Below are 24,072 nucleotides of genomic sequence, written 5' to 3'. Positions count from 1 at the left end.
CCTCAGATTGCACTTAAGGCAAATAACCCCATAATTACTTTAAGCGCATGAAAAAAAGAACACACATTTTTTATTCCAAACTTTTTTTTTTCATCAATTGAGGCCTTGTTCGTTTTATTAAATTACGTACGTCCGCAACAAAAACAGGATTACAAAAAACTCGTCGCTTTAAGAGTTATTTTTTCCACTTTTTCTATTTTTTCTTTGCTGCATTTTTTTTATCTAGTATAGCTTTTCAATCCTAATTTAACTGCTGTGAGATTAAAAAAGGGGAAGAAATATAAATAGAAAGAAAGATAGAGAGAGAGGAAATAGAACGCAAACTCACCATTAATGAGTCGACTTTTCTATAGCCCAACAAAACATATCCAAACGCACCACTACCAAGGACACGACATGACCCATAATGTTCGCCGTATTCCCCTTCCATCAGTTCACTTTCACAAACTGAAATATCATGCTTCGGGATAGGTTTCTTCACTAAAGTCTTCTTAAGGTCCACAAGATAGCTTGTATTTCCTGTTAAGTTCACATACAGAGAATCATTGCCTTTTCCATAGCTTGTCCGTTTTCTCCTGGTCTAAAACGAGATTGTATTTTTTATAATATTTTTTCTATTTTTTTTTTTTAAGTTCTGATGTGTTAGAGATGTTAAAAGATGTTTCTAGCTATAATGCAAAAATCTAACTAGGCAACTGCTTTGTGAACTCAAATTTGAAGTTATACCTTATGCCATCAAATATGAAAATAAGATGAAGGAAAATAAAATCTTCTATATCAAAGGTACTGATGGATGAAGACTTGGTGGACCAATTTTTTTTAGTGATTAACAACAAAGACAAAATCCATTAAACTTAGGTCTCACCCTTGTTTATAGATAATATTGATATATTTCTATCTGACGTAATTTTCTTATCAACGTAAAAAAAAATCAAAGGAAAATAAGTCCATTTTCACAATTACTTCCTTATATTAATAGCATTATATATATTTTTTTTTTTAATAAATTCAACACAGAGAAGGGTACCTAAGAGACACATTATGAGTCACCAGCGATTTGGGAGTGTCAAGTTGAAAATGCCAAAAATTTCCGAAATATATTTTTTTTTTGGGGGGGGGATGGAGGAGGGGTCAGACCTAAAATATATAATGGGGCAAATAATTTGTTTCTGCAGCTCAAACAGGCAGAATAAAGGAATAAACCTTTTAACGAATACTTAGACTATGTTTAGTCCTAGAAATTCATCCTTCTTTTTACTGTAGGGTTCCACCACCTTACAAATAGGTTTTAGAGAAATCAGGAGCATCTATACACATATAATCAAGTGTGTATTAGTTGATGGGTACACTGAAAAATGAGGTAAACTAGTCAAGCCAAAAACTTGATTAATTTGCAGAATAATATTGGGGCCACGAGAATGACCTTAGATTATATATATAAAAAAAAATTCTTAGACTATGCTGTCTTTCCATTTACAGAATTTAACAAATGAAAATGTAGAGAAAACTGTTATAATATTTTACCCGTTTTCGACTGTACTCAAAAAAAAATATTTTTTTTAATCCCAAAAACTCTATTTACAATCCACATCATGTAAGGGCCAAAAGCCCAAGTTGCGAAAGGTAGGGATCAGGTGAGGGTGACAAAAAGCAAAGATCATAGCACGAACTGCGGACAAAGCATCATACAAGCGAAGCAAGGGTACATTTGCAAGGGTCAAAGACCCAAGCTGCCGACCGTAGCGAGCAAGGCGAGCGGAGAGGGCTGAAAAAAGGCTTACAATGGGGGCTTTCGGCTAGTATAAATATAAGATAAAATGTGTTAGTTTGTGTTTACACTGAAAAATTAGATAAACTAATCAAGCTACGAAGATGAAAAGCTTTCACAGAATAATCTCGGGGCCATGGGGATGGCTACTGACTATATAAATCTCCCTCCCTCCCCAAACAAGCATCAATGAAAAATAATCTAGAGAACAATTTGCCGTTTACCAAAACACTTGGAAAACTATAGGTCTCCCCGTTCGCCTGTGAGTCCAGGGGACTTATCTGTCATAAACACGGTAGTCCCCCTGAGACTCGAAGCGGGCAACCCTATTAGGCTTAGGTCACTTGTTCACCTGTTAGTCCAACCAAATTCAGTCCCACCTTTTGCATACAAGTCCAGAAGACATTGTTCGTCATGAATCAAACCAAAAATCTCGATCATCCCTTAGTTCTATGACTATCTACCTTAGTTCTGCCCTAGAATGGATGGATGGATGGATGATAAGCTATCTATCAACAAGTAAAAATGACAACATTTTTATACAATCCTGAAAAAGGCTTATGCCAGCTTTGCCTCTCACTCAAGACTATCTGTCTTGGCTTATTCTCGAATTAGCCATGGCTTGATGGCAACTTGATTTTAATTCAAAAATGAATCCTGAGGGATCAATCCTGAGAATGGCATCATGATTACGTCATGCAAGGGTCAAAAGCCTCAGCGGTACTTATGTAGAAAGCGGTATGTGCGCGAAAAGTGAAGTTTCGTTAGTGCTAATGAAATAAAACAAGATAGGATGAAAATATAATAGTTCAGAAACAAATTTGGGCTATATATTTGCAGATTAGGGAGGTGGGGGTAAAGCATAGCATATATTAAATACGTAACCTAACCCAACCTAGGTACCTTTTAGTCCTCCTAAACCCCAAAAAATCAAAGTTTAATAGGTATACAGTTCCCGGAGTAAGAAACCTTTTGTAATACCTATCTCCATACAGCGTCTCATATAAGTGCCGGGTAATGCGTATCTGTTTTCGCAATACACTTACCGCTTTCTACATAAGTACCACCTCAGCTTCCAACCATAGCAAGTGAATCGAGGAGGGAAGAGACAAAAAGCCGGGTATGTTTGGCTCTTTTGCTAATTTATAAATGTAAAATCAAGTGTGTCCATGTGTTTGTTAATGTATACGCTGTAAAATACGCTTAACTAATCGAGCTAGAAACGTGAACATTTCACAGAATTACCGTGGAACCATGGTATTCACTAAATGGCGTCTTTGCTCGAACAATTAATTTTTAGATTTTAGAAGAGTCCCCTTGAGAACCACCAAATCAGGCCTCCAGGTAAAAGGTTTCGATAAAAAGTAATAAGCATAAACTACAGACACTAAATCTACTAACCAGAGTTGCTACCCCTAGTTATTTATCACTATTTCTAGTCGTTTTTCATAATGCCTAAGCAAAATATCACTAAATCAGAACATAAATCAATAGATTATTGAAAAAAGTCACTAAATCAACCAAAAAAAAAGAGAATAATACCCGATTAATAGTCATTGACACATGAGCCGTTGGGATGCAAAATCAATTAGCATTTTTGTTGTTGTTGTCTATCAACATTTTTGTGATAACAAGAAACTTTTCCAAAGATGGCAATTAAATATTCCAAAATGTCACAGCCTTTTAGACGATTAAAGAACTATTATTTATTTATTTGAGGCTAGCTTTACTCCCTACTGTAGCGCAGCGCAATAAATTGTTGAAAAAAGGAAGAAAAATAGCAACAACAAACATAACCTTTTTAACGCAAAAATTTTGTTCATTATAACCAAAAAACAGTGTCTTTTTGTCAAGAGACGCAGTTCTTAGTTTTTTCCTACCTCAATTAGGGATAGCCCATAGTCTGATAGGAGGTTCAAAACATGGCATCATATTTGCTTAGTACATTTTGCTTCCTTTCTTTTCTTTTTACCTGTTTTTGGAAGATACACATGATGCGAAGGAAGAAATGCCCCATTTACATTTACTGTGCTTGCTTTGAAGGCAAAATATACACTAGCCTACTTGTACTTGTTGTGAAAAAGCAAGGCGTTGAGCAATACAAGAAAAGACTTACATAAGAGATCTACGCGCTAAATCGCCCATTTACTCTCATTATCTCAAAAACTCAAGGCATACCAGGAAAACAGCGAGGGATTGCACACTATCTGTTGGTGTACACAACTTTAAGCCCCTGGTATTGGCGTAAGGCACATTGACATGAATTTATTTAAAGAGGGCCAAATTAGAAGACTACGCAAAAAGAGCAAATGTCACGTAAAAAAATATCGGGACGTTGTAGGGATGACGTACCTTTTTGCTACTGCCTAATCAGCTTAGCCATAATTTCATTTAGAAGAGAGAAACATTCAGGAGAACTTTTCAGAAGGGAATATCGAATACAAAATAATTTTTGCCTCATTTCGGAGAATTCGTCAACTTTCTTCTATATTCTTTTTTTAAGTTTTTTAAGCTAAGCCGTCTAAGGTATAAAGATATTGGTACCCCCGTACAATCCACAACATGCTCGAGAAGTGCACTTACATTAATCCTAACGAAAAATACTAAAATTTGATGAAAATATAATGCTTTAGTTTATATAATAGTATAATTTGGGCTATAGTGGGGTGGGGGTAAAGTAACCTAACCTACCGCAACCTTACCCCACTCCCCAATGTGCAAACATATATCCTAAATTATGCAAGTCCAATGCATTCTGTCATCCGTCATTTGTCTTTGTCGATATGAAACCGGTTTTGAGAGATCTTACATTAAGCAAACCTTTCGAGTGTGTTCTGGATTGTACGGGAGTACCAAGATATTTCCTTCGGGAAACATTATAAAGCAATTGAAACTTCTAAGTTACGATTTGAAAGGCTGTATACCTAGTAAAAAAAAGTAATACGCATTCCATAGTACTCTGGTCATTGCAGGGATTTGAAAGTAGTCTGGACAATTAGATTCTAAGAATACATATGATGCTCTAAGAAAGGGAAAAATAAATGACGTCTAGTTACAAAAACTTACACAGATATTGGTGTTATTTTTCCATTGAGCCCTTCAAAGGCTCTATATAGTGTTTCTGTGCCCCATTGGCTCCGCCAAAAAATGGAAAATAGGGATACACTAATACGACAGAAGCTAAATTTTGGATTTCTTCAATTTATAAGATGACTGGCCGAAAACCTCCGGTCAAGGGTATTATTCCTATCGATTACAGTTTTTGAGCTTTTTTTCGAAATTCCTATGAATTGTTTTTCTGGTGTATCTTTACTTTTAAGGTTCCTGTGGCCAATAGCTGCTCTTTAATAGACTGAAACTATTACTGCGACCATGACGGCCTTTTTGTCTCTGGATGAAAGACTGTAATAATTAAACCATTAACATCAAATCAATAAGAAGCACGGTCAATTTTCCTAATTTGAAAATAGCAAAACTATTTCTGTTCAGTATGACAGTTGCATAGTTTTTTCAAAAAGGCGGTGACTAAAAACCTTAAGTATAGATAGATTTTTGCTTACGGGAAGTATCTGTTATTGTTTGTATTAAGAGTTATAGCTAGTGAACAAATAAATATGCCAGATTCATCTCTTCCGAAGTATTCTAATGATAGTCCTGTATCCAAGGACAAAAAACGTTATTTAATTATTATTGGAGCGGTTTGCACTCTATGCTTAGTTATTATTCTTATAGCTTGCGTTAATTCTTATTGTGACAAATCGCAAAAGACCTCATTTCCATTCACAGCGCCTAAGAATACCAGGAAAGGCCTAAGATACAAAATTGGAATGGTTTCAGATTTAGATACTCTATCAGGAGATGGTAAGGTCAATACATGGTTCAGTCACTTCAAAACTGGATACTTAACAATAGATATTCCAAAGAAAAAAGCTTACGTAAAAATGGATAAAAGCGTAACTACTAATCTAATCACGAATTATCCTAGTGCTTATGCTGGAGTTTCATATCATAGTGCACAAAGTATGCTGGAATTTCATAGGAACATAGGAATGGGATTTTCAGAGTTAATCTGGTTTGATAAACGTCTTTTAGCAGTTGATTATCTGACAGGAATTGTATACATTATAGATGGAAAAAACGCTTATCCTTGGGTAATTTTAGCAGATGAATATGGCAAAGTCTCAGGGCATAGGTTTAAAGGTAAATGGGCAACAGTAAAAAATGGTTTTTTATATGTTGGAAGTACTGGAAAAGTGTGGACGAACGGAAGAGGAGAGGTATTTAACAGATACCCTCAGTGGGTTAAAACGATATCTCCCGGCGATGGACACCGAATGTCGGACAATGTTGGACACAACCAGGATTGGACATATAACTATAAGCTTTTGGCTAAGGCTGTCAACACTGAGCCCCCCGGCTATTTGATGCATGAAGCGTGTGCATGGAGTAATATACACCAAAAATGGGTATTCTTACCCAGATTTTTACCAGATTCTAGATTGAATGAAAATGAAAAGAATGATGAAAGTAGAAGAACAAATCTAATGTTGATCGCTAACGAAAATTTCTCCAGGATCAAGGTCAAGCATATCGGCAAAGTTAATCCAAGTCGTGGATTTTCTAGTTTAAAATTTATTCCTGGTTCCAATGATGATTGGATTGTAGCACTTAAGTCAGAGGGGTTGGAAGGAAAATCGGCTACTTACATAATGGTTTTTACTATGTATGGTGATATCATTTTACCAGAAACTCAGATTTCTAGCGAATACAAGTATAAAGGAATAGAATTTATATAATGTAATGAGGCAAAATTGTCTCAAGACAAAATTTAACCAAGCTGAATTTACTAGAGATACCGTACAATTTCCAAGGACTGCGATAACTCTAGAGGTGCCATTTGCACCAGCGCTAACGCCACAGTAATTAAGGTTATTTAACCACCCGTGAAATGTAACTTTGAAGGTTTAAAAGCAATTGAAGAGAAACCAGACCCCCTTCTGTGGCATTTTTATTCCCAAGAACTATTGAAACCCTCCATGATATCACACCAAAACTCATGATACCCATTTTAATCTAAAAAAAAGTAGGTACTATGTTTTATGGCTTGAAACTGTCAGGAACGGACCCTGGGCCAATAAAATCCCTATTTTAGAAAGAGGAGGATGTTAGGGGTTGAAAAAATAGCAGGGAGAATGCGCTGACAAAACGGGTTCAGAATGGAGACCAGATATATATTTTTTTTTTCAGTCGACTATATAATTCCATCCTCAATTCCTTAGGTCAACGTGACGAAAACACAAAAAAGGTGAATTGATTCCTCCCATAATAACACATAAAATTGGGCAGCACTGTTCCCTTGTTTTCCTGTTCATTTGACCTCTGCCGTAATACCCTAGAGAAAAATTTGGTTTGACCTTTTCGATTTCATTATTTTTTCCGTGCACTTGATCTCTATTGTGAAACGAGAAGGACACCATACTTCCTATGTCCTCATTATGAAGGTAATGCATTTTAATATCAAAACCCTTTTTTGCTCTTCAGTAAAATTTATAGTTTTGACCTTTTCGATTTCATTATTTTTTCCGTGCACTTGATCTCTATTGTGAAAAGAGAAGGACACCATACTTCCTATGTCCTCATTATGAAGGTAATGCATTTTAATATCAAAACCCTTTTTTGCTCTTCAGTAAAATTTATAGTTTTGACCTTTTCGATTTCATTATTTTTTCCGTGCACTTGATCTCTATTGTGATACGAGAAGGACACCATACTTCCTATGTCCTCACTATGAAGGTAATGCATTTTAATATCAAAACCCTTTTTTCCTCTTCAGTAAAATTTATAGTTTTGACCTTTTCGATTTCATTATTTTTTCCGTGCACTTGATCTCTATTGTGAAACGAGAAGGACACCATACTTCCTATGTCCTCAGTATGAAGGTAATGCATTTTAATATCAAAACCCTTTTTTGCTCTTCAGTAAAATTTATAGTTTTGACCTTTTCGATTTCATTATTTTTTCCGTGCACTTGATCTCTATTGTGATACGAGAAGGACACCATACTTCCTATGTCCTCATTATGAAGGTAATGCATTTTAATATCAAAACCCTTTTTTGCTCTTCAGTAAAATTTATAGTTTTGACCTTTTCGATTTCATTATTTTTTCCGTGCACTTGATCTCTATTGTGAAACGAGAAGGACACCATACTTCCTATGTCCTCACTATGAAGGTAATGCATTTTAATATCAAAACCCTTTTTTCCTCTTCAGTAAAATTTATAGTTTTGTACTTGCCTTCCCTTGATTCCATTGATAATGATATTTTCTTCAAGGCTTCGAGGTTGAGCATAATGTTCGAGAAGCCATCTTATACTTCATTACCCTATATGTAAAACAAAGCCCATGAGATGTTGCCAAACTCTCCTCACCCTTTCTTGTCCTTTCCAAGACAGCTAAAGTAGCACAAGTCAGTGCTTCTCAACCTTTTCACCAACAGAACACACAGGAGTGCATGAAAATATAGTGGCAAACCCGGATATACTAGATTAATTTATTACAAACAGATTCTACAGCCATTATGGTAAGTAGCCACCTCAGAGGAAAATACAAATGAAAATAATTAAAACACGACAGAATAAGAACATAGCAATTAATAAATATCACAAGCATTGCACAGTCCACCGACAAATCATGGACACAGTGAATGATAAATAAAAAAAAACAGTGGACGATGAAAAAGAAAAAAGGACAGAAATACAAAAACAATTCATTAAGGAACGCGTTAAGCATTCAGTTTAATACGGCTGTTAAGTTATTTTTTAGATATTTCGAATGACAAAATTGAAGTAGAGACAATGCTAATGTGAATTTATTTTGCAGCACTGTTTCAGAATTAATCAACTCAAATTTCACAGCGTGCGCTACCTTGCGGTACACTGGTTTGCTATGGCTCACGGTTTGACAATATCTAACACAGAAGAGCCCACTTTAAGGCGTCGATGTAACCCTTTTGATCTTTTGATGTAACCTTCACAATTTTATGCAGCAATTTTCATAAGAAAAACAAAGTTTCGGTGAAAACGCACAAAAAAATTATGAATTTATGAGCCCCAATTCTCTGAATGCTCAGACCGGGTGTCCTTCGGTCTAATACTATGCGACGGGGGCTTTATTTCTAATTCCTCTGTGTATATGCGCATTCCAAGTGGTGTATATGTTTTAAAACATTTGTCAGTATGTAAAAAGGATTTCTTCAGTTAATTGAAACCAACCACAATGACAGCAGAACTTGAAATGATTGTATGATACAGACAAATATAGTAATTAATACTGACACGAAACAAAGTTTTTAGGAGGTTTAGAAGAGCTCACGATCCAAAAAAATTTTTTGATAAGGACAATGATACAAGTCGCTCTTTCACAATAAACACAGGCACATAAAACAAAGTTATTCAAATGAAGGGAGGAAAATTTATTTGACAGGAAAGGGGCTGGAAATTTCTTTGGGAGTAGGGAGGAAGGTTTTAAAAAAAAAAGAGAACAAATCATATGACAATTACGGTAAACAAATCTGTAAAATCTCAAGATGGAGACGGCCAGAATCCCCTTTCTGTGTACATACCTTTGCAAACAAGTAGAGTGCAAAATTCGAGTTTTGAGCGATTACAACTTAAAATTACTTTGTCAAATTAAAATTGGCACATTTAAATCAAGAGAAGTTGAAAAGCAGACATTTGCAGGGGCCTGTGGTGGCGCAGTGGGCTTCACCTTAGCTTGGTATTACGGGACCCAGAGATCAAATCCTGCTGTAACAATGCACTGCAGGGCTAACGCAGGGACTTAGTAGTCAAGAAGCGTTTTTAAGCCGATAACTTGACATTTGCAGTTCTTCAATCCCCATCATCCGATACATTGACAACGACAAGCAATAGGTCAAACAAAACAATGAGATATGTTACTTTTTTTTTTTTTTTTTTTTTTTTTTTTTTTTTTTGAGACAAGGGGCTTATAAACATAAAATATTACAATGTCTTACAACGTTGCATCTTACTTACCTCTTCAGGAGCTGCACAGCTACACACAGTCAAATTCAATGCACGGGAAGTGTCAAGGGATTGAATTACGGGACCAAGATCACACGACACCCAAATGAAATATTCTCTATTCTTGTCTGCTCCTCGAACGCTGCACACCTGATACAATAAATCTAAAAGAAAACAAATCATTGAAAAAACACATAATTTTTCAAGATTATCCATTAGAAATCAATAGAGGATCATCAGGGAGACGAAAAAGGAAAATAAGGAGCAAAAAAGTGATGAAAGACTGACATATGACATGATATACACCCTGATAAGAAAAGGAAAAAAGAAACGAAAATAACATGGTGAGTAGTAAGTGACGTGGCGTAATAAGAGTAATCTAAACCATAATCAGAATTTTGTCTCAGCGCACTTACTATTCTGATCAAATTCTTCAAAATCCATAAACTGATTATTTTCCATTAATTAAGATAGCCTATCCTTCAGTGGCGGGGGTTTTCAATGCCCCTTCTCCTTCTTTGTTCAAAGCGTTTCCATTTCTCTTGATTAATCAAAAAAAAAACGTTGTCCACAAAATAAGTTGGTTTAAAAAAAGTAAAGCAATCCATCAAACCAATAATGAACAAAAATAGCATCAAATAATTTACCAAGCATAGAACTACCACAAATCAGTATCAATAAACAAATGAAACCCAAAACAATCAGAAATTAAAATAAGTCAAACTCAAAACGACCAGAAATTAATCTGAGTGGGGTTCTAAACCCTATGGTTTCTAAGAGTCGGAATATTATTTATTTTTTCATAAAAAAAATTCAAATGAATTTACTAAATAAAATGTGCATTGTAAGTTCATAACATATATGTTGATGTTTATTGAATAAGATCATAATTGAATGTTATTTACTAAAGTGGTAAGAAGAAGGACATTTAAAAGGATTTTTTCAGTAAAGTTCAAATTAAATTCTAGTTTTTAGAAAGCATAGGGTTTAGAACCCTACTCAGATTCATTTCTGCTCATTTTGAGTTTGACTTATTTTAATTTCTGTTTGTTTTGGGTTTAATTTATTTATTGATACAGATTTGTGGTAGTTGCATGCTTGGTAGATTATTTTTACGTAGTTGAAAGTTTTGGAAATTAGGTCTTTGACAATGGCAACCACTCCAAACCCCTCAGGGCAAGGGTTGTAAGTTATGCCCTGGGGGCATATAAGGTTTTGATAGAAAGTGTTCTCGTAGAAAATTAAAAAAGGATTCATTCGATTGGAAATTCTAAGGGGTAGTGGCCATTTTAATAGTCGAAAGTGATTGGAGGGGAACTAACCCCCCTCTCACACCCACCATTTTCCTAAACACATCCAATCAAAATATTGAGATAGACATTTTGTTCAACATAGTTGAAAGGTCCGGAAATTATGTCTTTGAGGATAAAACTCCCCCTACAGCCCTCAGGGCAAGGTTTGTAAGTTATGCCGTGGGGGGGTATATAAGGTTTTTATAGAAAGAGTTGTCGTAAAACTTCAATAAGGGCTCACTCGATTGGAAATTGAAAGGCTAGTACCCTTTTTAACAGTTGAAAGTAATTGGAGGGTAACTAACCGCCCTCTCACGCCCATCATTTCCCCAAACACATGCAATCAAAATTTTGAGATATTCATTTTGTTCAACGTAGTTAAAAGTTCCGGGAATCGGGTCTTTTAGTATAATAACCCACTCAGAGCCCTCAAGGCAAGGGTTGTAAGTTATACCCTCGGGGTATATAAGGTTGTTATACAGAGTGTTGTCGTAAAAACTTCAAGAATAGCTCATTTGATTGGAAATTGAAAGGGCTAGTGCCCTTTTTAATAGTCGAAAGTGATTGAACAGTAACTAGCCCACATTCAATTAAAATTTTGAGATCGACATTTTCTTCAACGTAGTTGAAAGTTCTGGAATTTATGATTTTGAAGATGACAACCCCCCCAAACACCTCAGGGCAAGGATCGTAAGTTATGCCCTTGGGGCATATAAGGTTTTTATAGAAAACGTTTTTGTCGAGACTTTCCAAAAGGGCTCTGTTGATTGGAAACTGAAAGGGCTATTGCCCTTTTTAATAGTCGAAAGTAATTGGAGGATGACTAACCCCCCCCCCCTCTCACGCCCACCATTTCTCCAAACACATTCAATCAAAATTTTGAGATAGTGATTTTGTTCAACGTAGATGAAAGTTCTGAAAATTAGGTTTTTGAGGATGCCACCCTCCCCCCCCCCACACATCCTTCAAGGCAACGGTTGTAAGGTATGCCTTTGGGGCATATAAGGTCTTTTATAGAAAATGTTGTAGAAACTTCAAAAAAGATTCTTTCAATTAGAAATTGAAAGGGCTAGTGCACTTTTTAATAGGCTAGTCGAAACTGATTGGAGCGCAACTAACTCCCCTCTCACGCCCACCGTTTCCCCGAACACATCCAATCCAAATTTTGAGATAGCCATTATTTTCAACGTAATTGACATTTCTGGATATTATATCTTTGAGGTTAATACCCCCCCCCCCCAACACCTCTCGGGGCGAGGGTTGTCAGTTATGCCCTGGGGTCATATTTCGAAAATTTCGAAACTTCGAGGGGCTAGTGCCCTTTTTAATAGTCAAAAGTGATAGGAAGAAAACTAACACCCCTCCCACGCCCACCATTTCCCCAAGAACATCTAATAAAAATTTTCAGATAGCCCTTTTGTTCAAAGTAGTTGAAAAGTCGTAATATGCCCTGGGGGCATATTAGGTTTTATAGAAAGCTTCGTCGCAGAAACTTCAAAAAAGTTGATTCGATTGGAAATTGAAAGCGCTAGTCCCCTATGTTATTGCCGAAAGTAATTGGAAAGTGATTTCAATCTAATGAGCCTTTTTTGAAGTTTCTACGACAACACTTTCTATAAAAATCTTATATGCCCCCAGGGCATGACTTACAACCCTTGCCCTGAGGGCCGTGGGGTTCTTATAGAAGGGATATGGTTCTTATAGAAGGGATGCTCGTATAAACTTCAGAGAGGGCTCAATTGATTGAAGATGGAAAGTTCTAGTTAATAAAAGCTTAATCCTTGACAACTCTGGAATTTGTTTTCTGTAGTTAACTGCTTTGTTTTTGTTAGAAAAGGTTTGAAATGACAGATCCTAGAATGGATTGCTTTCAGCTGTGGTGCTCTCTGTGACAGAGAAGTTTCAACATATTTGTCAAAAATGATTTATCATCTTGATATAACTATTTATACTAAATGAGTTTTGCACGTAAATAGTGCAATTTTACTGAAAACACTTGGGTGAAAACTGTAATTTTTTATTAAGATTTTTTTATAACGCTGGGCTGTAAATCGCTTTCAAAACCTACGACTTTTGGCATAATGTAGTTTTTGAATGTATGAAAAAATTCAATAGCTAACATAGGCAGCGCAATCGCGCATCCACCAGGACGGCCCCGGGGGGTTGTGTCGACCCCGAAGTTTTAATATCTGATGTTTGAACTATTTTTAACAAAATGGTAACCTCAAAACTTTTATCGGATGGGTATGGGGAAAAATAAGGCGTGGAGGGGGAGGGGCTAGTTGCCCTCCGATTTCTTTTTACTTGAGAAAGTGAACTAGAACTTTTAATTTCCCATCAAATGAGCCCTCTCTGAGTTTATACGAGCATCCCTTTCATAAGAACCATATACAGCCCAGAACATAACTTACAATGCCTCCCCTGGGCCCACTGGGGCGGTCTCGACACCGGAGTTTTGTTACCTGACCTTTCAACTATTTATAAAAAATGGCTGTCTCAAAATTTATATCGGATGAGTTTGGGGAAAAAAGGACGTGGCGAGCTAGGGGCCCTCCAATCTCATTTGACACTCAAAAACTGAACTAGAATTTCCAGTTTCCAATCAAATGAGCCCTCTCTGAAGTTTTTACGTTTATCCCTTCCATAAGAACCATATATTCCCCAGGGCATAACTTACAACGCCTGCGCCCGGGCCCTGGGGAGTTGTGTCGACACCACAGTTTTTTTACCTAACCTTCGAACTATTTTTAACGAAATGGCTATCTCAAAATATTTATCAGATTCATTTGGGGGAAAAGGGGTGTGGGGGTGTAGTTGCCCCCTGATCTCTTTTCACTTATAAAAACTGAACAAGAACTTTCAACTTACATTCAAATGAACCCTCTCCGAAGTTTATACGAGCATCCTTTTTCATCGAGAACATTCAATTTACAATCAAATGAGCCCTATCCGAAGTTTATAAGAGCATCCTTTTCATAAGAACCATATACGCCCCCGGGACAACACTCACAACGCAAACCTCCCGGGCCCTGGGGGGTTGTGTCGACACCAGAGTTTTTGTAATCTAATTTTTTAACTATAAAAAAATGGTTATCTCAAAATGTGTAGCGGATGTGTTTGGGGGAAAAAGGACAAGGGAGAGGGGGCTAGTTGCCCTCCAATCTCTTGACTCTTAAAAAGTGAACAAGACTCTCAAAAACTGAACTATAACTTTCAATTTCCAATCAAATGAACCCTCTCTGAAGTTTTTACGAGCATCCCTTCCATAAGAACCATATATTCCTCCAGACATAACTTACAACGCCTGCTCTAGGGCCCTGGGGGGTTTTGTCGACACCGGAGTTTTCGTTATATGATGTTTGAACTATTTTAAAAATGGCTATCTCAAAATTCTTATCGGATGAAACAAACACAACTTAAAAACAATAGGGAATTTTTTTTCCCAAGACAGTGCAATTTAAATCGGTGAAAAAAAAACCAGTTACTCGCCAAAGAGAGGTTTATCAAATACCATGCGATTGTGGCAATTACTACGTTGGCAGAACTCATCAGAATCTAGAAAAACGGATACACCAGCATAAAGAAGACATAGAAAAAGCGTTAATTGCTAATAGTTCTAATAACTCCTTTGATTCTGCTTTAGCTAGCCATATATTTGATAATCCCAGCCACACAATACTTTTTGAAAATTCTTCTCTCATTAGTAGTGATTTGGGGATAAAACAGGTGGTCCGGGAATCAATCGAAATTAGGCTCAAAATCAATAAAATATTTCCTTAAATAGGGACTTAGGAGAATATTCACTGAATTCTTTATACTCAAATTTAATTAAAAATGATCTAAAATATTTTACTAAACCAATTGACAATAGTATTGAACCCGTTACAAAAAGGCCTTTAAGACTAGCTGCTAAAAAAGCAAGATTAGCTTTGAAAACTTCATTTTATTTCGTTTGAATGAATTCATCCTCTCTCATCATTTTATTTATCAGTCCTGGTTGAACTTCGTTGAAGTAAGGATACTGGGTCTGTTTTAAAAGTTTTTAAAAGCATTTTTAGTTTTAAACTTCGTATTTTAATGTAAGTTGTTTATATATATATTTTTTCTTTAATGCTGTGCTGAAGACGGCCCTTGGACATAGGGCCGAAATATTCACCGACTATAAATTGCACTGTCTTGGAGAAAAAAAAATTCCTTATTGTTTTTAAGTTGTGTTTGTTTGATATGGAAAGGCAGTGTGGTCTTCGTCAATATTTACGTCTTATCGGATGGGTTTGATGAAAAAAGGGCGAGGGGGGGGGCTAGTTGCCCTCTGACCTCTTTTGACTCTTAAAAAGTGAACTAGAACTTTAAATTTCCAATCAAATGATACCTCTTTGAAGTTTATACGAGCATCCCTTCCATAAGAACCATATATGCCCCCAGGGCATAAATTACAACGCCTGCCCCCGGTCCCGGAGGGGGGGGGGGTGTTGACACCTGAGTTTCTGTTATGTGATCTCTAAACTATTTTTAACAAAATGGTTATCTCAAAGTTTTTATCGGATGTATTTGGGAAAAAGAGGTGTGGGGGGGGGCTGGTTACCCTCCTATCTTTTTTTAATCTTAAAAAGTGAACTAGAACTTTCAATTTTAAATGAAATGAGCCCTCTCTGAAGTTTGGACGAGAAATCCTTTCATAAGAACCACATATACCCCCAGCACATAACTTACAACGCCTACCCCCTGACCCTGAGAGGCTGTATCGGCACCGGAGTTTTTGTTATATGATGTTTGAACTATTTTTAACAAAATGTCTACTTCAAAATTTTTATCAGACGCATTAGGGAAAAGAATAGCGTGGGGGGCTAGTTGCCCTCCGATCACTTTTTACTTTTAAAAAGGGCACTAGAACTCTCGATTTCCAATCAAATAAGCCCCCTTTGAAGTTTATGCAACAACCCCTTACATATGAAGTGCCTCTGGAAAAAAAAAAAAATAATAATAAAACATTGGAGCCGTATGGCCTTTACTAAGACCTTTCCGTTGATTTTGAATTAAAATCAAGTATTTTGCAGTAGGCATCAAGATATGGCTAGTTGTAGAAAAAGCCAAGACAGATAGTCCGAGTAATTGAGAGGCAAACCTGGGTTTAAGCCCTTTTTAGGCCTTTCTGTTTATTTTGAATTAAAATAAAGTATTTTGCAGTCGGCATCAAGACATGGCTAATTGTGGAAAAACGCCAAGACAGACAGACTGAGTAATTGAGAGCCAAATCTGCGATAAGCACTTTTTAGGTCTGTTTAAAAAATGTCATTTCATTTGTTGATAGATAAGTCTATCTATCATCCATCCATAAGTCATTCCTAAGGCAGAACTAAGGTAGATAGTCAGAATTAAGGGATGAAAGATTGGTTTGTTTTTGGATTGTCACGTGACGGACAATGTCCACTTGACTTGTATACAACGTTATAGCGTTGCCTCTGAAACGAACTATTAAATGATTTTCCACAATTTTTCTTCAATTTTTAGAGTTATCCCGTTTACAAATTATAACATTTAATCTTTAAATTCAGGCTTGCGTTTAAAAGCTCTTTATTAGCATTATCCTACGACATGGAATTGCATATCATTCTACCAAAAAGCGTATATGACATTTTGTCTCAATATGATTTTCTATGCTCTTAAGAGACCATTTAGGGGAATCTCTATCCCTTGGGTACGCTTGCAGAGGCGTATATACCTCGTAAATGGACGACGACATCAGCCATGACTGAGACAAAGATCCTTCAGCATCTCTAGCCCAGACTACCTGGCATAATCTCATCATTATTGTTTATTTGAAGACCGTCGTGCAAAATGAAAAAAAAAAAACAGAGCAAAGAAAAATGAACAAAAGAAAAACACGTACACAGTTCACTACAATAAGCATTTTGGGTCAACACTGAAGCCATAGGGGTTTATCAGGGCACCAACATAGAGACATAACGGGATCATCTATGTTTTCATAAGATAGCAATTATAATTCCATAGGAGGAAAGTGATCAAATTTTTTTTTTGACAAAACCGATAAAAAAAGAGGAAATTTTTGACTTGTTCGATTGGTAAGCATTTTCAGAACAATACAATATATCAGGACTGCGAGAGAGCAACCGTATTGAAAAGCTTAGAAAGAAGACGGCAGTCGAAGTGTTGATTATTTTTTATAAAAAACACATAAGGAAGCATAATTCGGCGTTCGATGTAATCTACCAAAAGCTAATGTGTATACTCTAGTGATTATCCACAAGAGAATCTATTTTATACGAAAACACAGCCAAATTATTCAGCTACCTGCAGCAATTCATCAGGATTCTTTTCTCCTTCAAATCCTAAAATAAGCCGTTTTGGCCAAAAGCTTCGAAGCCTTGTTTTCACTTTTCTATACGTTTATGAAAATGTTAGATTCACTTTTTGCAGATAGCCCAAGAGATTGAAAGTTGCTCTAGCAAAATGTCCTAGATCGCCAATCATCCCTCATCATAAAAAAACAAGGCTGTTGTACTAGGCACAATTATATGATAATAATGCCGATTAAAATATGGTTGAGAAAAGGTATTAACATATTTTTGAGACAATACCCACCAAAGATATAAAAAAAAATGCTTGAAAGACACAATTCGAATTTAATTTTGCACTAACTAAATATGTCTAAGAGTTTATGAGCCCTATTCCAGAGAAGGAATTACATATATATATATATATATATATATATATATATATATATATATATATATATATATATATATATATATATATATATATATATATATATATATATATATATATATATATATATATATATATATATATATATATATATATATATATATCCTGACTTAGAAACAAAAGAGAACACAGTCAAACATCTAAGGTGGAGGGGCCTCTAATAATTCCAAAAATTAAATTTTAGCACAAAATGTCAAACGTTTTTATGGGGTTCACTTTTTCGCTTTCTGATAGGGTCCTCATACCCTCCATATTTTTCCTACAGGGAATCATTTCTTAGTTTCGTTTCAATACTTTCTTAGTAATAAATAATCTAACTTCTTCTACGTATACGTACAAAATATAAATTTAACTGATTGCAGAAGGTAGTTTCAATAACAAATATAGGGGGCACTTATTGATAGTAATGCCTTCCAGTGGTTTTGGTCACTCGGTAAAAGAAATTGTATATATCCTATCAGTTTGGAGAAAATCTACGAATTTTCCAAATCTGTTAAGGAATCCGATATTACGTTAACTCGGTAAACAATAAGAGTCAGTAAAAAAGACTAGTTAAGCAGCAAAACTCATAATTTTGAATTCTTACCTAATATTCTCTTAAAGCCACTTAAATCTCAAACAACATATGTCATAGTTCCCTGTCAAACTGCAACAACGCAACTGGAAATTATGTTTTGGTTTGCCAAATTCCACGTGTCATCCTGGAATTCCAGGTGAAGGAGAAAATTTCGAAAATCAACATTGAGGACAAATCGTTCAGAATCGTAACATTCCCTATATCGAAGCCAAGAGGCATAACTTATTTCGATTTAGTTGGGTATGACTATGAAAAAGTTGATAGAAATTAGAATACCTCTTAGATAAACGTAAGAAAAAGATCTTATAGCACCGAAACCCCCTTTAGTACATTACAATTTAGTTATCTGGCAAACGCCAATAACAGGTTAAATGACTAGGTCAGGTTCAACTGAAGAAGGTTGATAGATTGTCATAAAGTGTGTTTTTGACCATCCTACCGGGATCAAAGAAAACCAGGTCACCCTCGAATGGGACAGAAGCGGTACTAAGTAATCGTTTAAAGGAAACTCTATTTGAGAGAGTAAAGAGTGAAGCTTTGAACAGACTCGGAAGGAGGAGGACTATGCCCAGCAGTGTTGGCCTCTGGTTGTTTGGTCTGCAATCACTTATTAGTAGTATTTGGCACTCAAAGCATTCAATAACTTATATTTTCTAATGCCACTGTCTCCTTGTTACAATTAAATATAATCAAATATCTCTTATTTCAAAGCCTAATAAGCTTTAATATCGCCACTGTTACGCCTAAAGGTTGTATCTGACATTTCCTAACTTCTAAAATAATTGCCTAAGACCATTTGCTCCTCTGCATTCAAAGAGAGAATTAGTAGGGCAACGTATGTTTAAGGTCACTACGATCCTCCTGATCTACATTCTCCATCCGATCCTCCCTTTGAGAACAGCTTAGCCAACAGTTTTTAGCAATTACCTCAGATGTGTGGAAATGTCAGTAGATAATTTCGGAGACCACACTGCCTTTCCATGACGATAAATACAAGTTCAAATAGGGATAAAATCCTTTTATTAGACAGTGTTTCACAAACAGTGATAGAAATTCACAAAAAAAACAAAACAAAAAAAACAGATATTTCGGTCACATATGCAGTGACCGTTATCAATAGTAAAACTAAACAACTAAACAGTTTAGTTTTACTACTGATGACGGTCGCTGCATATGTGACCGAAATATCTGGTATTTTTTGTGAATTTCTATCACTCTTATCATCATCACTGTCTATTGAAAGGATTTTATCCCTATTTTATCCCTACATTTATAGAAATGTCAGATATGACCTTTAGGCGTAACAGCGACGATATATCCTTCAAAGATTTAAAGTCAAGATTGTATTTCTTAAAGAATTGTTGTAATTATTTCATCACATATAAACAAACAAACGATTTTATGCGACAAGTTATCTTGGTTGTTCTAAATAGGACAATAATCAGACATACGTAAATAATTATTTATTTATGTCCCTTTATAGAATTTTACTGAGTATCGTAGTCTTTAACTGTACTTTAAGTTTCAGATTAAGACAAAGTTCCGGACAAGAGTTCTTTCGGTTAAAGTGAAATACTTGGTCAAAGTGATCAAAGACTTGAGATCAGTGCTTCCATTTCCACTATATTTTGGAGTCGACTACTTTATTTTGAATGTGTCTCCTCTAAAATTTTTAGACCTACTTTAGTACTTTATTTCTACTTTAAATTCGGATTTTCCACTTTTTCCTTGCCGAGCCTATGGATTTTTGTTATGGAAATAGGAATTTTGGATACAACGACGGGATTTCGGCAAATGCGATTGACAAAAATTCTTGTTTTGTCGGACATGGATAGACCCGCGAAAGTTGAAACAAAATAACCAACGTGGAAGGACCGAAGTGATAGAAAAATACAAATAGAAGCAACTATGCACATAGGTGCTATGGAGCACATAGGTGCTCCATACGATTTTACTTGCTTAAAAAAGAAGTGCTAGAAGTTGTAAAGAGCCTTTGTCACAATTTCATGATAAAAGACTATGTGAAACAAATTGAGTCTGTTCAGCCTGTGAACCTTAAAAGAGAAGAGTTCTTCTTACCCGCCCATAAGGTTTACCTGAAACCAGAAGTGATCGTCCGTTTGCTTTCCTTACAAGGAAAAGAAACAAAGTTCACGGAGAAATGCAAGGGCATCAAGGAGATTGCCCAGAAATTATATATTGATGCTATGTCCCAGCTAATTGACCAATTTGCACTTAATCACGGCATTTAAAACTGTCTAGAGATTGTAGACCCAAAACTCGCCTTGGATGGTGATATTTTATCATTGCGCCTTTTTTTGCCAGAAGTTCGGGAACCCTTCGGGGGAGTTTGGGCTGGTCGAATAAGAGTGGCTAGCATTGACGCTGTTTAGTCTAGAGGACAGTTTGCTCAGTGGTGAAAACCCGATTGATTTTTGGAACTGGATGGCGTCCATCAAGACGCCAAGTGTAGTGTTAAAATTAACTAAGGTTTTTCATGTCATTTGGTTTATTTTTGGACGTCCCTGCTCTAATGTCGGTGCGAAAAGACTTTTCAGTGTTCTGAAAACAGTAAAAATTGAAAAGAGGAATGGGCTCAAAAACGTCACTTTGGCTGCAACGATTTCTGTCAAGTATGCGATGAAGCGTAAAGGCCCCCCCTACGTTCAACGTAAGTTTAAAGAAAAAAATAAAGTCCGTGAAATCCAATGCGACTGCGTCCGAATACATCGCTTTTTTAGGCATTGGGAAAAACGATGGGGACGGCGACAACGATGACTTGGGGTATTAATCTTAGTATTTGGCATTTTCTCTTAAATCTTAATATTTGGTAATTCTCATTACATTCTTCTAAATACAGTTTAAAGTGCGTCTGGATTCGGAATTTTCTGGAAAACTCGGAGGCAGGTAGCAGTCTACACTGTTTACAATTGAATAGCTCAAAACATCAAAACACAGGGACTGTCCTTAAAGAAAGCTCTAAGTGATTAATTTTTGCTACTATACTCTGCTTCAAATTAATAGCTCTATATAAAAAAAAGTCAAAAACAAAAATAGTCCGTGAAAAAGTGACCGGTTGGATATCATTCATGCCAATCCTTCTTACCAATTCAAATAAAAACGAGGGTGTTGCAAAAGTAGCAATAGAGAAGGAAAAAATAATGGCAAAGAAATACGAATAAATAAACTATATTCATATGGCCCAGAATCTGAGATCTGGACCCGGAATCTATAAATCAAAACCGAACTTAACTAGTTTTTATGCATACAAAGCATTGTTTTAAACGTCAAAAGAAGATATTTTAGTACACATAAAAGGTCTCGAGTTGCAAAATAAGTCTTGAACAAATGTTTTTAAAAATCCGCCTAATAAGGCTTTACTTGTGACTTGGAAAGAAGTCAGAAAATGGGGAAACTTTTAGGGATTTTGGTATTGAAAATAGGAATTTCTAGGGATTTACCACCAGCCTCTTAGGGATTACAAAATTTGAAGTGGAAACACTGATAATATAGCACAAGAACCAATTTTGTTAACATTCCGGTTCAAATAGTAAGCACGATAACATACTTACTTCCAGATTGTGTCCTACTATAATTCTACTCTTTTTTTCGCACTTAAATACTTTATTTCCACATTAGTGGAATGGAAGCACTGCTTGAGATCCTAATTAGAGTAAAGCTGGCATAACTTTTTCAGAATTGTATAAAAAGGTTGTTATTTTCACTTCTTTATGATAGTCAATCATCCCAGGGTAGACTTAAGGCAGCTAGGCACGCAGAAAGGGTAATTGAGACAGTCTATCAGCTCTGTGAGCCATTTGAAGGCAACTGGAGACCAAAAATTAATTTAAAAATAAAAGAAAAAAACAGCGAAACAGTTTTATGAAAAATATGAATGCCGACACTTTTTCAAGAGTTCTGTCTTTAATAATCTTGTCTAGTGAGTTTTGACAACTTGTAAAGTCCTTTTTTCGACGGCCAGTTGTAACCCTGGCAGTAACCACATGCGACCCACTGCTTATGTGCATTTCGGCATTGCTTTAAAATTTAATGATCTTGCAAATTAATTGCCAAATTAGAAGCCATAACGATTCTTTCTAAATTTAGAATCCATCAATGAAATTCTTCTGATAGTACCATAACTAAATAGTAATTATGACTATTCTCAGAGCTTACAACCGCAAATGATTTCAAATCTTCACATGAATCCTCTGCCTTTTACTTCAACCAGAAAAACAAGATGAAAATCTCTCTGAATTTCACTATTCGTAATTGACAAATATAATTATAATGCATAGAAATTTAATGATAAAAAATTTGAATTGTAGCTACCCATACTGGTCCGAAAATACAACTTTCAAATATATCTAACTCATTACTGTGAGATAGCGATTTATCGCAAATCATTTCATCGCAGGTGGACAAGCACACAATTTATGGGAGGGGGGAGGTTTTCTAGGTCGACCTTAAGGATTGTCCTTATGGTAAACTTTCACGAAATTGCTAAACACTTAAAACCGAATTGAAAGTTAAATTATCGTTTACAAAGTGTACAGAGATTCTGAAACCATTTGACCAGTAGGAACAGAACAGAAAGGTCCGTAGGCAAGTAAAATTATCAATTCATTTAAGTGTATGAAAAATATCGGATACTAACGATTTGTTTATGGTATTTTTTCTTTTATTATTTCAGGGGGGTTTGAAAAAAATTGTATACACACGTGTTCCCTTTCTGTGGTAAACGAAACTATGAAGAAGATGGACAAATATGCCATAACATTTATTTTATGCATAAAAAATCGTATGAATGGGGAAATTGTTAAAGAAAAAAAATATTTTAGGAAAAAGTTAGATAATGTAATAGTAATAGGAGTAAAAGGAAATGTAATAGGAGAGAAAAAATTATGCATGTGAGGAATTAGAAAGGTAGAAAGTTATGGAACGCCGAGTAAGAGGTAAGATAGATAGGTAGTAAAGTGAAGGAAATAATAGTGAAATAGTGATGAATTAGATTATAAGAAAATGCAATAAAATTTGTCATGGAGACTTAACTACTGCCTTGCATACACGTTCTGGCTGTTAAACAGAACAGGTAAACGCCTCTTCTTTTAATCTTCTGCATTATATTTTTTTTGTGGAAATGTTCCATTTATCTTTTTTGAAGTAAGCAGATTAAAAAAAAAATAAAAAAATAAAAAAATAAATAAATAAAAAAATGCCCAGAATTTGACCCAGGAACTGAATTCCTGGTTTATGTATTCCTATGCTTTGAAAAATAAGAAAATATAACCTTATTTACTTAATACATACACGCTAGCCCCTTACTTTCCATAGAAAATAGTTCCAGGAAATCTTTCCAGGCGGTTTTTCCTATTATCACTCCTACTTTTATGTGTCTACATTTTTAAAGAAATGAAACATAATCTTATATTTTTAAAATATATCATTCAAAACACTCAAGGCATATTCAAAAATGAAGAAAAAAAAACACTTCATGAAAATTGTTAATTAATTGGAAAGTGTTCTCAGTACAGTATTTCCAATACCCATATGGATATACACTAGACGAAATTCTAGGAATAGCCTACTACAGATACCAAACAACACTTTTTTCAAGGGATACCTAGATGTCATTCCTTTGTTGG

At 35.5% G+C, this 24,072-nt stretch overlaps 1 protein-coding gene and 1 pseudogene across 2 annotated transcripts in view; one reads left to right on the top strand and one right to left on the bottom strand.

Annotated features, from left to right (window-relative positions):
• Nucleotides 1–24,072, bottom strand: part of LOC148939435 (PAS domain-containing serine/threonine-protein kinase-like) — a 124,662-nt gene that overhangs the window by 25,546 nt on the left and 75,044 nt on the right. For both annotated transcript variants that reach the window (XM_089106556.1, XM_089106557.1), the window contains 2 exons: nucleotides 9,824–9,975; nucleotides 329–580 (listed from right to left, as the gene is read on the bottom strand). In XM_089106556.1, coding sequence (XP_088962682.1) covers nucleotides 329–580; nucleotides 9,824–9,975 — 404 coding nt within the window. The remainder of the gene's footprint in view (nucleotides 1–328; nucleotides 581–9,823; nucleotides 9,976–24,072) is intronic.
• On the top strand, nucleotides 5,383–6,564 carry LOC148939436 (soluble calcium-activated nucleotidase 1 pseudogene; annotated as a pseudogene).

Source organism: Artemia sp. Qi Xiang Cuo, chromosome 21 (assembly GCF_049724085.1).
Source record: "Artemia sp. Qi Xiang Cuo chromosome 21, ASM4972408v1, whole genome shotgun sequence".
Lineage (NCBI taxonomy): Eukaryota > Metazoa > Arthropoda > Branchiopoda > Anostraca > Artemiidae > Artemia > Artemia sp. Qi Xiang Cuo.
Note: the sequence above shows the minus strand (reverse complement) of the source record. Positions and strands in the feature narration are given on the sequence as shown.